The sequence below is a fragment of the Notolabrus celidotus genome, chromosome 21, assembly GCF_009762535.1.
Source record: "Notolabrus celidotus isolate fNotCel1 chromosome 21, fNotCel1.pri, whole genome shotgun sequence".
Lineage (NCBI taxonomy): Eukaryota > Metazoa > Chordata > Actinopteri > Labriformes > Labridae > Notolabrus > Notolabrus celidotus.
The window spans coordinates 4,602,626-4,616,254 of record NC_048292.1 but is presented as its reverse complement, the minus strand read 5'-3'; the positions used below and the strand labels follow the sequence as shown (position 1 = coordinate 4,616,254).

The window sequence follows — 13,629 nt, the reverse complement described above, 5'->3', positions numbered from 1 at the left end:
AGTGAAGCAGTACGTTTGTGTCAAGCTGCTTTTTAACAACTATAGTCAAAATCAAAGCGACATTTGAACTTATTGTGTGGTCTTCCATGTTGTAACCTAAAATAAAAGAAGCAGGAACTGGAGTCTGTTTTCTTCCGGTAAACGTAAATACGTCACGCCCAGCCCTGTCCAATCAGAACCCTTCCCAACCCCCAGACGTTAAGAGGAATTGAATAAAAACAATTAAACGTGTTTTCCATGTAAACCTCAATTCGGAATTACTATTTCCATGTAAACACGAAGGAGAAAACTTTAATTCAGAATTATTTAATTCGGAATTATTAATTCAGAATTAAAAAACATCATGTAACCGTGGCCATTGTCAACAGGCAGAGGTGGAATGTGTCAGATTGATTTGATATGACGTGTGTGATCAGGTTGTCCCTGGCGTTCCTTTTGCTGTTGTGAATTGATCACAGTGTTTTTGGGTTTTGACCAATCAGAATCAAGTATTTAACACAGCTGGGTAACAAATAAGGAAGCCAGCTAATAGTTAACACTCTTTATTGACCCTGTAGTGTTTACTGGCGTTAATTGTTCCCAGTTTCCTGCATGATTAAACATCCCTCTGACTCTGGGTTGTTTTCTCAGAGCTTCTTTAAAAAATGCAGAATCTTTCAGTTCAGCTGATATGAAGCTGGAATTTGATTTAGTAACCCGAGGTTAACCACAGCATACATTCACTCCAGCTGCGGCTCGAGAGGAAGCCTGTCGTCGAGGGTGTTTAGAGCAGCGATGTGAAGGAATGTGAGGGATGAAGCAGGGTTAGTTTTTCAAGGAAAGACTGGAGCTATAACCTCCAACCAGATCCTTATCTTCTGGATATGATATTACATCCTTGGAATAAAGTATCAAGATCTACATCAGGACACATCTCCAGTTTGTGCTTCCCAAATCCAGCTCCAATGTGTAAACAAGGCAAATTAAATCAGATGATCTCTTACACTGATTTAATAAATAATGTCTCATATCTGCAGCATACTGGTTTTCTGTCTTCCTGCATCTACATCCTGGTTGTTTACTCCCTGTCCTTGTTGTTGTTGTTGTTGTGTTTCCTGAAGTCAGCCCTGCAGCTCTGCATCTTATCTCCTCTGTCCTTGTGCTGCTAGCTGACTTGTCATGCTACCTAGCAACCCAGATTAGCATAATCCCTTTGTGCTCTCTCTCAGTTACTGTTAAGAAGAAGCAGCTTTCATACCTTCACTCTGAAAAGACACAGATATACAAGATCTCTTTAAAATATTGACGATAACAAGTCAGAATGAACATAATGTGAATTATGATCTAAGTAGGAAAAGGGTGCAATTTTGACAACTTTTAGATTAGGGATGGGCATTTCAAGCTAAAATACTATTCGATAAATATTGGAATCAATTCGATGATTTGCCACACGGTTTGTGTGGCAGTCACATTAACCAGCAGCAGGACGAGGTGCTGCTAGTAGCGAGCACTGACAGCGTCTGTCTGGATCTTTATGTCGGTGTTTCTGTGATGCAGCCTGGCCTGTGTGTTTACATTTTACAGCCATGCTCAGACTCTGGAAATACGTTTGTAGTAGTGTGAGATTCAGAAACTGAGAGAATTGCCGCGACTGTTGCTAATGTTTTCTTCTTCTTTTACTATTTAATGCAGTTAGCATTCTTCTTCTTCTGTTTCTTAATGCAGTTAGCAAACAACTTTAAGACACTCTATAGCCACCGTCTGGCGGGAATACCGTATTACAACCAGGCACCCGTGAATATGGTGAAAATTGTACTTTTGAATTGAGAAAATATTCGAAGTAACTCTTCGATTTTCACTAAGTGAACGAATATTTGAAAATCATTGCCCATCCTTATTTTAAATATCTCATTTCCTTTTAATTCTGCATTTCAGGAGGTAAAATGACAAGAAATGTGTTTTAATAATAATTCATGTTTATTTACAGCTCTTTATCATCTTATAGCACATAACAAGACTCACTTCTTTATCTGCTGTCTGACTTTGGTAGCATTTCTTTCTCTCTTTTTTTTTATATAATGACCTCATGATGTTGCTGATTGGTTACACGGTTTTGGGGAAATCCTAATGAATGCTCACATGCATTGTTTGTTTTTTTCAGTGCTAAAGAATATGTTGATTTCAAGCTAAACTTAAGTTTGCTGCGAACCTTTGTTTCATTTCTACATTTTTCCAGCAGGGGCATTCACACCGACACAACCCAAACAAACTCCATCAAGTGAAACAGGCTGCAGATTTAAAAATGATGCAGAGTGAAAAACACGTGCAGGAGTCCGACAGAAGTGCAGCGCTGCACACACCAAACAGTGCTGCAAAAAGCTGCACTGACAAATGTGCTGCAAATACAATAAACAATGCAGAATCAAAAACACAAAAACTGAAGTGACTGCTTTTGAATTTGCATCCTTTCTAAAATGTCTTTCTGTTTCTCTTTGTATAAATTGTTGTAGTTAAATGTCGTACATTCTGGATGCACTCACATCGTTCCTGTTTCATTAGACTTCATCATCCTGCTGTGAGGAGGGTTTGTTCTACTTTAATCATGCTGATGATATTGATAATAACAGTGATTATCTTCTCTTCTCAGCTTCTGTTGGAGCATCTGGAGTGTTTGGTGTCCCGACATGAGCGGTCTCTTCGAATGACGGTGGTCAAGCGTCAGGCTCAGTCTCCCTCGGGAGTGTCCAGTGAGGTCGAGGTCCTTAAAGCGCTCAAGTCCCTTTTTGAACACCATAAAGCCCTCGATGAGAAGGTACGTCTGTGTGCAGAGAAGTGATTCCAACATGGCTGCTGAAATCTCCATCAATGGTTTCAGCCTCTACATCCACAACATTTCTCCTTCAACTCACAGCCTACTGATCTGTGACCTCTGACCCCTGTGTGGTATCACCCCTGCCCCTGTAATCCATTCATCCTCTCCTCTAAAAGCCATCATTTATAAAGCATGCTTTCTGAGGGAATAAACGCATCTTGGGCAGCTGGAGGGGGGACATCCCGACTCAGACGCTAGCTAATCCAGGATCAGCCTCCTCTGAGAGGAGGTCTGACGTCCTCGTGGGCAGCAGCAGCAGTTTAGCTCAGTCACCACGTAGTGCAAAAAAAATATGGCTCCATCACAGCCGCGAGAAATGAAGACGCTCTGAGAGGAGTGCAGGAGGGATTTCCTCTCAGCAGTCATCGCTTTAAAAGCCGTAAAAGCCTCATAACGGCGCTTTGAAGCCTCAGTAAAGTGTTATTGTGAGGCCACGGGAGGGAAAGAGGACAGCTCTCTGTGCTGCAGCAGAGGGGCGTCTTTACTGCTGTGTTAACCCTTTATTGACCAACACACTGGAATTAAGTCAGCACTCAACAGGGGGATAATAAGTGCCAGAGCCTTATCTGTCATCTCCACTGTCCGCCTGTAAAGATGTTATTGACACATGTTTGTATTGTGTGATTTTCAGGTACGAGAGAGACTACGAGTGTCACTGGAGAGGGTTTCCGCCTTGGAGGAGGAGCTCACAGCAGCCAATCAGGAGGTAAGAGCTGCCACAGATGATATGTTAAAAGCGAGGGTTGATGTCTACAGATGAGTTGGGATTTGCTTCATGTGATGTTAAGTATTCTCAATAGGTATAAATGGATTGATAGATGGATAAAGAAGGAAGAAGGTTTTATTGTCATCATTCAGTGCAGAATGAAATGTTAAATGCTTCACTAAACGTGCACAGCATGTGGGCAAAGGAAGCTACCAACAAGATGCATCCAAAACAAAAGAAAAAAAAGGATGTTGTTCAATAAACAAAGTTACTTGCACAAGAAAGATATGTTTTGCACATAAAACTGAGTCTGTAAAGAGGGCAGGGCAGGCAAAGCCAAGGCAAGAACCCTGTTTCTGCTAGAGCTCATCCCCTCCAGGTTAGACTGTACGCTCTACCTTCCCATGGTCCCACATTTCAGGGAAGAGAGAGACAACAGGGCGAAGAATGTGTAGAGAGCTGTAAAAAAGAGGATAGGGAATGCAAAGCTCAACCTTGCTAAGTAAGACCGTACGCTCTACCTCCCCATGGTCCCACGTTTTCAGGGAGAAGAGGAGAGATGACAGGGGTGTGTAGAAAGGTGTAAAAAGAGAGGAAATGTAAGGCAAAGCCAGAGTGAGAAGTTTGTTAGGGCTAGAGCTCAACCTTGCTAAGTTAGACTGTACGCTCTACTTCCCCATGGTCCCATATTTTAATGAGGGAGAGAGGAGAGAAAAAAGAGAGAACGGAGAGAAGAGTCTGCAGGGAGATATAAGAAGACCAAGTAGGAAGAGCCAGGTTGAGAAGCTTGTTTAGGCAAGAGCTCAACCCCTCCAGGTTATACTGTACGCTCTACCTTCCCATGGTCCCACATTTTCTGAGAGAAGAAAAGGAGAGAGAGTTAAGTCCAGAGAGAGATGTTACAAAGAGGACAGGTCAGGCAGAGCCAGGTTAAGAAGCTTGTTTGGACAAGAGCTCACTCCCTATGAGGCAAGGTGTACGCTATACCTTCACCTGCCTCAACATTTTAATGAAGGAAGTGAGGAGAGATGATGAGAACCCAAAGAAAAGAGACTTTAAAGAGGTGAAAAAAAATCAGACAGGTGAGGCAAAGCTAGGGCAAGAACCCTGTCTGGACAAGAGCTGACCCCTTTCTGAGTTAGGCTGCACACTCTACCTTTCCCTGCTCACAATTTTTAATGAGGGAAGAGAGAAGAGAGAGAAAGCAGAGATGAGAGTGCATAGAGAGATGTTAGAAGAAAAAATTAGGTAAAGCAAAGGGCAAGAAGCTGGCAGGGGGACGAGAGCTCACCCCCTGCCAGGTAGACCGTACGCTCTACCTCCCCCTGCCCTCCATTTTAATTAGGGAAGAAGAGTGTGCAGAGATATGTTAGAAAGAGGACAGAGCCAGGACAAGAAGCCTGTTTGGACAAGAGTTCATCCTCCTGGGGTTAGACTTAATGCTCTACCTCCCCTGCACCCACATTTTCATGAGGAAAGAGAGGAGAGAGAACAGAAAGAAGAGTCTGTAGGGATCTGTTAGAAAGAGGACAGAGCAGGCAGAGCCGGGGGAGAGAAGCATACAAGGATTTCATCATGAAATAAGGTGACTACTGCTCAAAGAAGCAGGAGAAGAGGAGAGGGGGAAGATGGAGGGGACATTGTAACATATATTAATCGATTTCTCACAGGTTGGCCAATCTTAAATCAATGTATTATTAACAAGAATAGCATAATAGTGATGAGAAATGATTGCATGTACTGCACTTTGATATCTGCTCCATCGTCTAAGATTAATAATCTAGTGTAATTAATTTACTAGAAATGAATTTCCATGCACATTGCAAGGTGAACAATTGCAGCAAATTTAAGGTTTCCTACCGAGAAGAGCTGAAAAAAATAATTTAAGTTTGGCAGTTTTCAGAAAAGTTTCACTTTCCTTAGAAAAAGGAAACAGGAGTGAGATACTGTGTGCACCAACTCTGCAGGCTTTACTCGACCTCATCTATCAGGAGCTAACACAAAATATCCTCCTGCACACGAGTGGCTACTGCAAAGCACTGACACTGCTCAACACTGCGGTCGAACTCTTCTTCAACCTCCCGGCTCGGGCATTCACGAGCACCTGAGCAGCCATTGCAATGCAGATGGTCCTGCTCCAGCTGAGAAAAAGCCCTCAGGCAGACACTTCACAGCCTGTCAGACATGCCAGTCTGACTCCCAGGACTGGAATATAAGTTGGTGAGGAGAGGGGAAATAAGAAGGGGGGAAAGAGGAGTGCGACACAGAGTGGAGGGAGTGTGCCTGCGTTGGATTTGGGTAGGAGGACAGGCAGTGGAGAGGAAAAGCAGAGAGAGAGAATGGCAGGAGACAGAAATAGAGGTGGCAGGTGGGAAGCAGAGGCAGGTTGTGGGGAGGTGTGTGTGTGTGTGTGTGTGTGTGTGTGTGTGTGTGTGTGTGTGTGTGTGTGTGTGTGTGTTAATGACGGTGCAGGAGTGCAGTTGGTCAGCTGACAAGGTGTCAGGACAAACTGTGATGATGTGTTTAGATGGTGAAGAGATGGAAGAGTGAGGGCTTTCCATTACAGCTGACTTATCATTTTATTTTTGTGATGTTTAATTATAGATATGCATGCTAATGACATTGCAAATTGGAAACCAGTAAAGATTTTGAATGTGTCAGAAAATCAAGTCATCAATCTAGACATTTAGTTCAACACAATTCAACTCTCTAAATCTCAGCTTTGGGTCATCTGAAGCATATTTTGAGAGAAAGCTAGTTTCTTTTCTCTGATTAGGTTAGCTTTAGCTAACCTTGTAGCCGCTGACTACTAACAGTATATGATAGGAAAGGAGACACTTGCTTTGAGGGGTTAGGGTTAGCTTCAGCTTTAGCCTAACCTGTAACCTCTAAATAATGTAGTCTGGAAACCTCTGGCTGGATGTTGTTTAGTTTTAGCCTGGCTGACTGCTGCTAACTAGCTCTTATTGTTGGGAAACTGCTGATTTATGTAGCCTGATAACTTCAGCTTTTTCAGCCTGGAGTCTTTTAGGCTAGTCCCTTCAAATCAGCACATATTGTCAGGAAAAGTCTAGTTTCTTTAGTCCTGGTAATTCAGCTTTTGCCTGATTTATAACACCTAACTGTAGCTAGCATCGTCAGGAGACCACCAATTTGCTTTGGCTGATTCTGTAGCTTTAACTAGCTTGTAGTCTATTAACTAGCTTACATTATTGGGTGACCTTAGATGGCTGATTCTGTTAATTTTAGCCAGGCTTGTACCTGCTAGCTAGACCACATAGATGTGGAGTCCAAGCTGTTTTGGAAATTCAATAAGCTTTAGTCTGGCTTGTAGTCGCTAGCTTGCTCATGTAGTTAGGAAACCCTTGACCGAAATTAGCCAAGGGTTTGAGGAGTCAGGGCTAGCTTCAGCTTTAACCTGACCTCTAACTTATTACTGTAGTTGGGAAACCTCTGGCTGGATGCTGGTTAGTGTTAGCCTGGCTGACTGCTGCTAACTAGCTGTTATTGTTGGGAAACTGCTGGTTTATGTAGCCTGATAACTAGCCATGAGACTTTTTTGGCTAGTTGCCTCAAACCAGTAAATATTGTCAGGAAACTGCTTGTTTCTTTCATCCAATTAATTCTACTTCAGCCTGATTAATAACAGCTAACTGTATGTAACATAGTCATTAGGTTTGTTTTGGCTATTTCAGTAGCTTTTACTAGCGTGTAGCTACTAACTAGCTCATATTATTGGGAGACATCTGGTTTCAGATAGCTGATTCTATTATCTTTAGCCAGGCTTGTAGCTGCTAACTAGACCACATAGTTCTGGAGTCCAAGCTGTTTGGAGGTTAAGTAAGCTTTAGTCTGGCTTGTAGCTGCTAGCTTGCTCATGTTGTTAGGAAACCCTTGTCTGAAATGAGCCTATTAGCCAATCTTATTGCTTCTAACTAGCTAACACAGTTGAGAAGCCTTTGTTTTTGTTTGGATGGTGCAGTTAGCTTCAGCCTGCTTCATGGCTGCCAACTAGCTGATATAGGTGAGATAACACAGTATTTTGCTAATTCTGTAAACTTTAGCCTAGCTTATTGAGACTAAACTGCTAACATTATTGGGAGACCCCTGCTTTTAGATGGCTGATGGCTTAGATTTAGCTGAAACCTAGCTGTAAGCTGCTAACTGGCTAACCCCGATGTGGGACCACTGCTTTTATGCAGATTTAGCAAGTTTTACCCTGGCTTGTAGCTGCTAAATAGCTAATTTAATTGGGAGACCTAGGCTTATACAGCTTTGCTTCAATGCTAACTAGCTTATATTGATGGGAGACCTTTGGTTAAGTTAGTTTTTGCCCCAACAAAGCTAGGAGAACACTCTGTGTTTATATTCAGTTAGCTTAGCAGGACTTGTAGCTGCTAATTGCTACACTTCTTGATGGAATTTTAGCCGTTTTTTCTGCAAAACTTGGATGACTAAGACTTTTCATTGCCTGCCATGTGGTGGACTATTAGCATGCAGCTCCAGCGTTAGTTGTCTGTGTTCTGAATCAAAGATGAGACGTCGGAGGGAAAAGGGAAAAAATGAGTGAACAGTTAAAATAATAATTTGACAGGCCCTCGTTTCCAAAGCTGTCCTTCATCTTTCTTTCACAGCTTCTGGACAGAGTCTGCTTTTTCAACTGTTAACTCCCTGACAGATGTCTCAGTAGAGAGGACACAGCATTTTTAAAGATACTTCTCACATCACAGAACCAAGGTTAGCAAGCCCGTACAGTACATCCAACCAGGCCGTCCCTCATAAATGGTTAACACTACAGTTGTCAGCGCGGCAGACAGATGAGTGATTGGGCCTTGAGGCGCTGAAAGAGGCAGTCAAACCTTCCTTGCAGAATAAAAATGTCCGCACCTCACAGTCTCCAGGGAGCCGCGCAGAGCCGGGAGCGAGTGAACCGGTAATTGATTTGTGATGGAGGTCTGGAACGAGTCCTTTCTCCCAGCGGGGCTTTTTCGACAACACGGCCGTGGCTGATGAAATCGTCGGCCTTTGACCTCATGCAGTCACAGGTGTTTAAGTAGCCACCCACTGATTACTGCTGCTGATTGGAATTTGCTCTCATGGAACAAACGGTTATTCAGACCGTGATGGAATTTGTACAAGAGTGAGCTATTGTTTTTTGCTTATCTGTGTTGTTCAGCTAACATCACTGTCAGTTTAGAAACAAACAGCCTTAATATTAAAGGGCCTGAGGCATCTCATGATTGTGTTTGCACCCAAAGTCCCACCACAATTAGGGATGGACAGAAGAGATAACAACATTACACTTTATAAGTTATTTAAAGAGACTGTTATGCAATCACAGCTACATTATTCAATAATAGAAAACTCATAGTGAACAAATAAACCTTTATGATGCAGCAGGGGCGTGTCCAGACTTTTTAGACTGGGGGGGCCCAGCTGGGTTGATGCAGGGGGGGCATGATGACAGTATGTGCACACGTGAATTAATACCATGTTTTTTAGGGTTAGGGTTAGGGTTAGGGTTTGGATTAGGGTTAGGGTTTGGATTAGGGTTAGGGTTAGGGTTTGGATTAGGGTTAGGGTTAGGGTTAGGGTTAGGGTTTGGATTAGGGTTAGGGTTTGGATTAGGGTTAGGGTTAGGGTTTGGATTAGGGTTAGGGTTAGGGTTAGGGTTAGGGTTTGGATTAGGGTTAGGGTTTGGATTAGGGTTAGGGTTAGGGTTAGGGTTTGGATTAGGGTTAGGGTTTGGATTAGGGTTAGGATTAGGGTTAGGGTTTGGATTAGGGTTAGGATTAGGGTTAGGGTTAAGGTTAGGGTTAGGGTTAGGGTAAGACCCAGAACTAAACTTAAGCAAACAGAACCAGAACCAAACTCATGCAAACAGAACCAAGCAGAACCAGAACCGAACCAGAACCGAACCAGAACCGAACCAGGACCGAACCAGAACCGAACCAGAACCTGAACAGAACAGAACCAGAACAGAACCAGAACCGAACCGAACCAGAACCGGACCAGAACAGAACCAGAACAGAACAGAACCAGAACAGAACAGAACAGAACCAGAACCGAACCAGAATCGAACCAGGACCGAACCAGAACCGAACCAGAACCGGACCGGAACCGAACGAGAACAGAACCAGAACAGAACCAGAACAGAACCAGAACCAGAATCAAACTCAAGCAAACAGAACCAGAAGGAAACTCAAGCAAACAGAACCAGAACCAAACTGGAGCAAACATTATTAATGTCCTCAGTGCAGGTTGGTGATCCGATTTCTCCTCTCAGTGAGTATTTGTCCTGTCTTTGAGAAGAACCCTAACCCTAACCCTCTCAGAAGAAACAGATGAAGCCACGATTCACAGCATCCCCTCCATCACCTGTATCCTATACCCTCACATGTGATTGGCCGCATGGCCGCCATGCTGACCAATCAAAACAAAGTTCTGCTGTGAGCAGAGCTGGGACTGAGCACTGTGAGAGCGAGCCGGCTCTTCTGATTCATTATAAAGCATCGACTCTCAGAGCCGCAGATTTTGATCATGACACATCACTAATGTGCTTAATCCGGGTTATAATTATGAGGGGGGCCTTGGACAATTTTCTCACCTGTAAGGGGTCCCTGGCTCCAAAAAGTTTGAGAACCCCTGCCATCCACTGTATGGCAGGCATAAAAATGCACTTCTGATATTTTCATATGTCTGCAAGTAGATTGGATGATTTGGTTCGTTGTCTGGCGCCATTTATTACACACTCATTCACGCCATTTCACTGGACACGCCCCTGTAAGACGGACCTTACTATGCTCATAAGTTTAACTTTAAATCTCTTATATGGAGTTCATCTCTTTTTTCACATGCAGAGATTATTTCCACAATTAGAACATTAACTGCTGGTCCATCTGTAAGCAAAATGCACTTGTTCATTTTAAATTGCACATATTATTTAAATGTATTTACATCAAATATATTAGTTGTAATACATATTAGGCTTGTGATAAAGCACGTAGGTGTTATGTAACAAAATGAACACTTGGATTAGATATGGAAACTCCTTAGACAACTGTCTCAATTAATCACCAACAAGATTTAATCTATTATTTTACCTGGTTATCCATTAATCTGTAAACAAAGACTTATCTCTTAATTCTGTTCATAATTAACCAAAGTTGTGGTCGGCCTTTAAGGTTATGTTCTCATACAGTATGTGTGCATGCATGTAATGAGTCTGCACATTTGCTCCACACTGATTGATTGTAATTTAAGCACCATGCACCAGCTCCTCGCAGCCCCCCACTCTCACCTTGACAAAATCAATCTTTTATACTCAAAGACCCCCCCCCCCCCTCCTCCTGTGTCCTCCATCCCTCTCTTACCTCCTCTTCACATCTCTCCTTCATCACCGTACCTCAGACGCTCCTCTCTTTGCAGCGCAGCGGTGCTGAGGACAGATAAGGAAACCTCCCTCTGTGTTGTGTGTCTGCCTTTGATGAGAGGCAGATCAACAACATCAAACAGGAGTAACAGACGCCACACTCTTCTTCTGTACCTGGAAAACTTCTCCTGTCTGTCATTTTCAAACTGGAGCTGCATCCATTCATCCATCATTTGTTTTTGTCTTCATGTCACAGGTGGTTTGAGTGTTTGATGTCTGCGCTGGAGAAATTACAGACCATCTCAGAATAATGTTACAGAAGCGTACAGAGGCATGATCGTGCTCCTGTTAGAGATAATGAACAGTGTAGTGGGTGGAGGAGAAACCCAGCTGTTGCAGGAGAAGTCTGAGGCTGCAGAATTAATGTCTGAGCTTCATTTAAAGCTAGTCCGCTGTGAGACGGAGAAAATCTTTACCATCATCAAAATTCATCCACCGACTCAGGCTCTGATGCCATGACAATCTGAGTTTCAATCATACGTTATTTTATTCACAATCTTCTCATCGATCGTCCATCCTTCCCTTCGTCTTTCACTTATTCATTCAGCAAATGTTAGTTTTAGCTCTTGGAAATTAAGCCTCAGACGTTCAGACTTGAATTCATAGTTTTCCATCAAATTTCAACCTTGAAATCCTGAGCACGCTGTGAAGACTCATCACACATTTACACAAATTAAAAGGGTTTTTATAGTCAAATCTTGCATCGTGAGGCTGTGGTTATATTACTGTGTACCACAGTCCTCAAAACATAGAATTAATGAAGGACTCTTGAAGGCTACTTGCTCCAATGCAGCAAATATTGACAGGAAACTGCAAGTTTCTTTCGTTCTATTGATTCAGCTGTAGCCTGATTCGTAACTGCTAACTGGAGGTAACACAGTGTTGTTGTTGTTGTTGTTGATGTTGTTGTTGTTGTTGTTTGCTAATTCTGTAAGCTTTAGCCTAGTTTATTGAGGCTAAATTGTTTACATTATTGGGAGACTCCTGCTTTAAGCTAGCTGATGGCTTAGATTTAACTGAAACCTAGCTCTTAGCTCCCAACTGGCTAACACAGACATCAGACGTTGTTTTGGCAGATTCAACAAGCTTTAGCCTGGCTCATAGCTGCTGAATAGCTAATGTACTTAGGAGACCTAGGCTGATACAGCTTTGCTTCAATGCTAACTAGCTTACATTCATGTGAGACCTTTGGTTCAGTTAGCTTTAGCCTGGCTAACAGCTGTAAACAAAGCTAGGAGAACACTATGTTTTTATTCAGTTAGCTTAGCAGGACTCATAGCTGCTAATTGCTAACTAGCTTACATTCATGTGAGACCTTTGGTTCAGTTAGCTTTAGCCTGGCTAACAGCTGTAAACAAAGCTAGGAGAACACTGTTTTTATTCCGTTAGCTTAGCAGGACTCATAGCTACTAATTGCTAACTAGCTTACATTCATGAGAGACCTTTGGTTCAGTTAGCGTTAGCCTGGTTAACAGCTGTAAACAAAGCTAGGAGAACACTGTTTTTATTCCGTTAGCTTAGCAAGACTCATAGCTGCTAATTGCTAACTAGCTTACATTCATGAGAGACCTTTGGTTCAGTTAGCTTTAGCCTGGCTAACAGCTGTAAACAAAGCTAGGAGAACACTGTTTTTATTCCGTTAGCTTAGCAGGACTCATAGCTGCTAATTGCTAACTTGCTTACATTCATGAGAGACCTTTGGTTCAGTTAGCTTTAGCCTGGCTAACAGCCGTAAACAAAGCTAGGAGAACATTATGTTTTTATTCAGTTAGCTTAGCAGGACTCATAGCTGCTAATTGCTTCACTAGAGACCACGGCTTTGTTTTGGCTAGTTCTGTAGCTTTTACTAGCTTGTAGCGACTAACTAGCTCACATTATTGTGAGACCTCCGGTTTCAGATGGCTGTTCTATAAGCTTTGACCAGGCATGTAGTTGCTAGCTAGCTAGTGTTGTTAGGAAACCCCTGACTCTCTAACTGTCTTTCTCTCTGCAGTAAGAGTCTTATAATTGTGAGTTTTAGGCCCTAATGCCCCCCAAAACTCACCCAAAAAAATTGCACATGCATCAAAAGCTGGGTGCAAAAAAACTGCATCCAAAGCGCCCCTTGAATATTCAAAAATTCAGCCTCTCAAGTGGCTTCATGCTACATGTATGAGCATTCAAAGGCCATATGTATCAGGGTTCAAGGTTTCTTTATTATCCCTGGGGGGAATTTGTTTTTCAGTCAGCAGTGACAGTTAAAAAAAAAAGTACAACAAATTACACCACAACATTAAAACATTTAAAACAGTAACAACATAAAAACAATAGTGTTATGTGGCATCATTAAGCCAGCCAGTTGCTAACAGGACAAAAGAGTTTCTCTTCCTATTTGTCCTGCTTTTTGGCAGTACGTATCTGTGGCCTGAGGGAAGCCGGTGTATCATGTCCAGACCAAGCCGCAACCTCCGGTCTCAAAATATGAGGCCTACGCCAAAATGCTGAAAACTGCAGTTCATTGAACGTCCACTTGAGGCTGGCTGCAGAAACACCGGAAACCACATACACACCCATTCAAAGAAGCCGATCTTTACAGCAGAAATAAACATGTTTACAGCCTGGTTCAAAAAACAAGTGTAGTCTGGATAGCTCATTACTCGA

At 42.7% G+C, this 13,629-nt stretch overlaps 1 protein-coding gene across 3 annotated transcripts in view; it reads left to right on the top strand.

Annotated features, from left to right (window-relative positions):
- The window catches only part of ppfia2 (PTPRF interacting protein alpha 2), a 291,948-nt gene that overhangs the window by 210,157 nt on the left and 68,162 nt on the right, over nt 1-13,629 (top strand). For all 3 annotated transcript variants that reach the window (XM_034673355.1, XM_034673353.1, XM_034673354.1), the window contains exons 4-5: nt 2,627-2,791; nt 3,483-3,557. In XM_034673355.1, the coding sequence (XP_034529246.1) occupies nt 2,627-2,791; nt 3,483-3,557 (240 nt within the window). The remainder of the gene's footprint in view (nt 1-2,626; nt 2,792-3,482; nt 3,558-13,629) is intronic.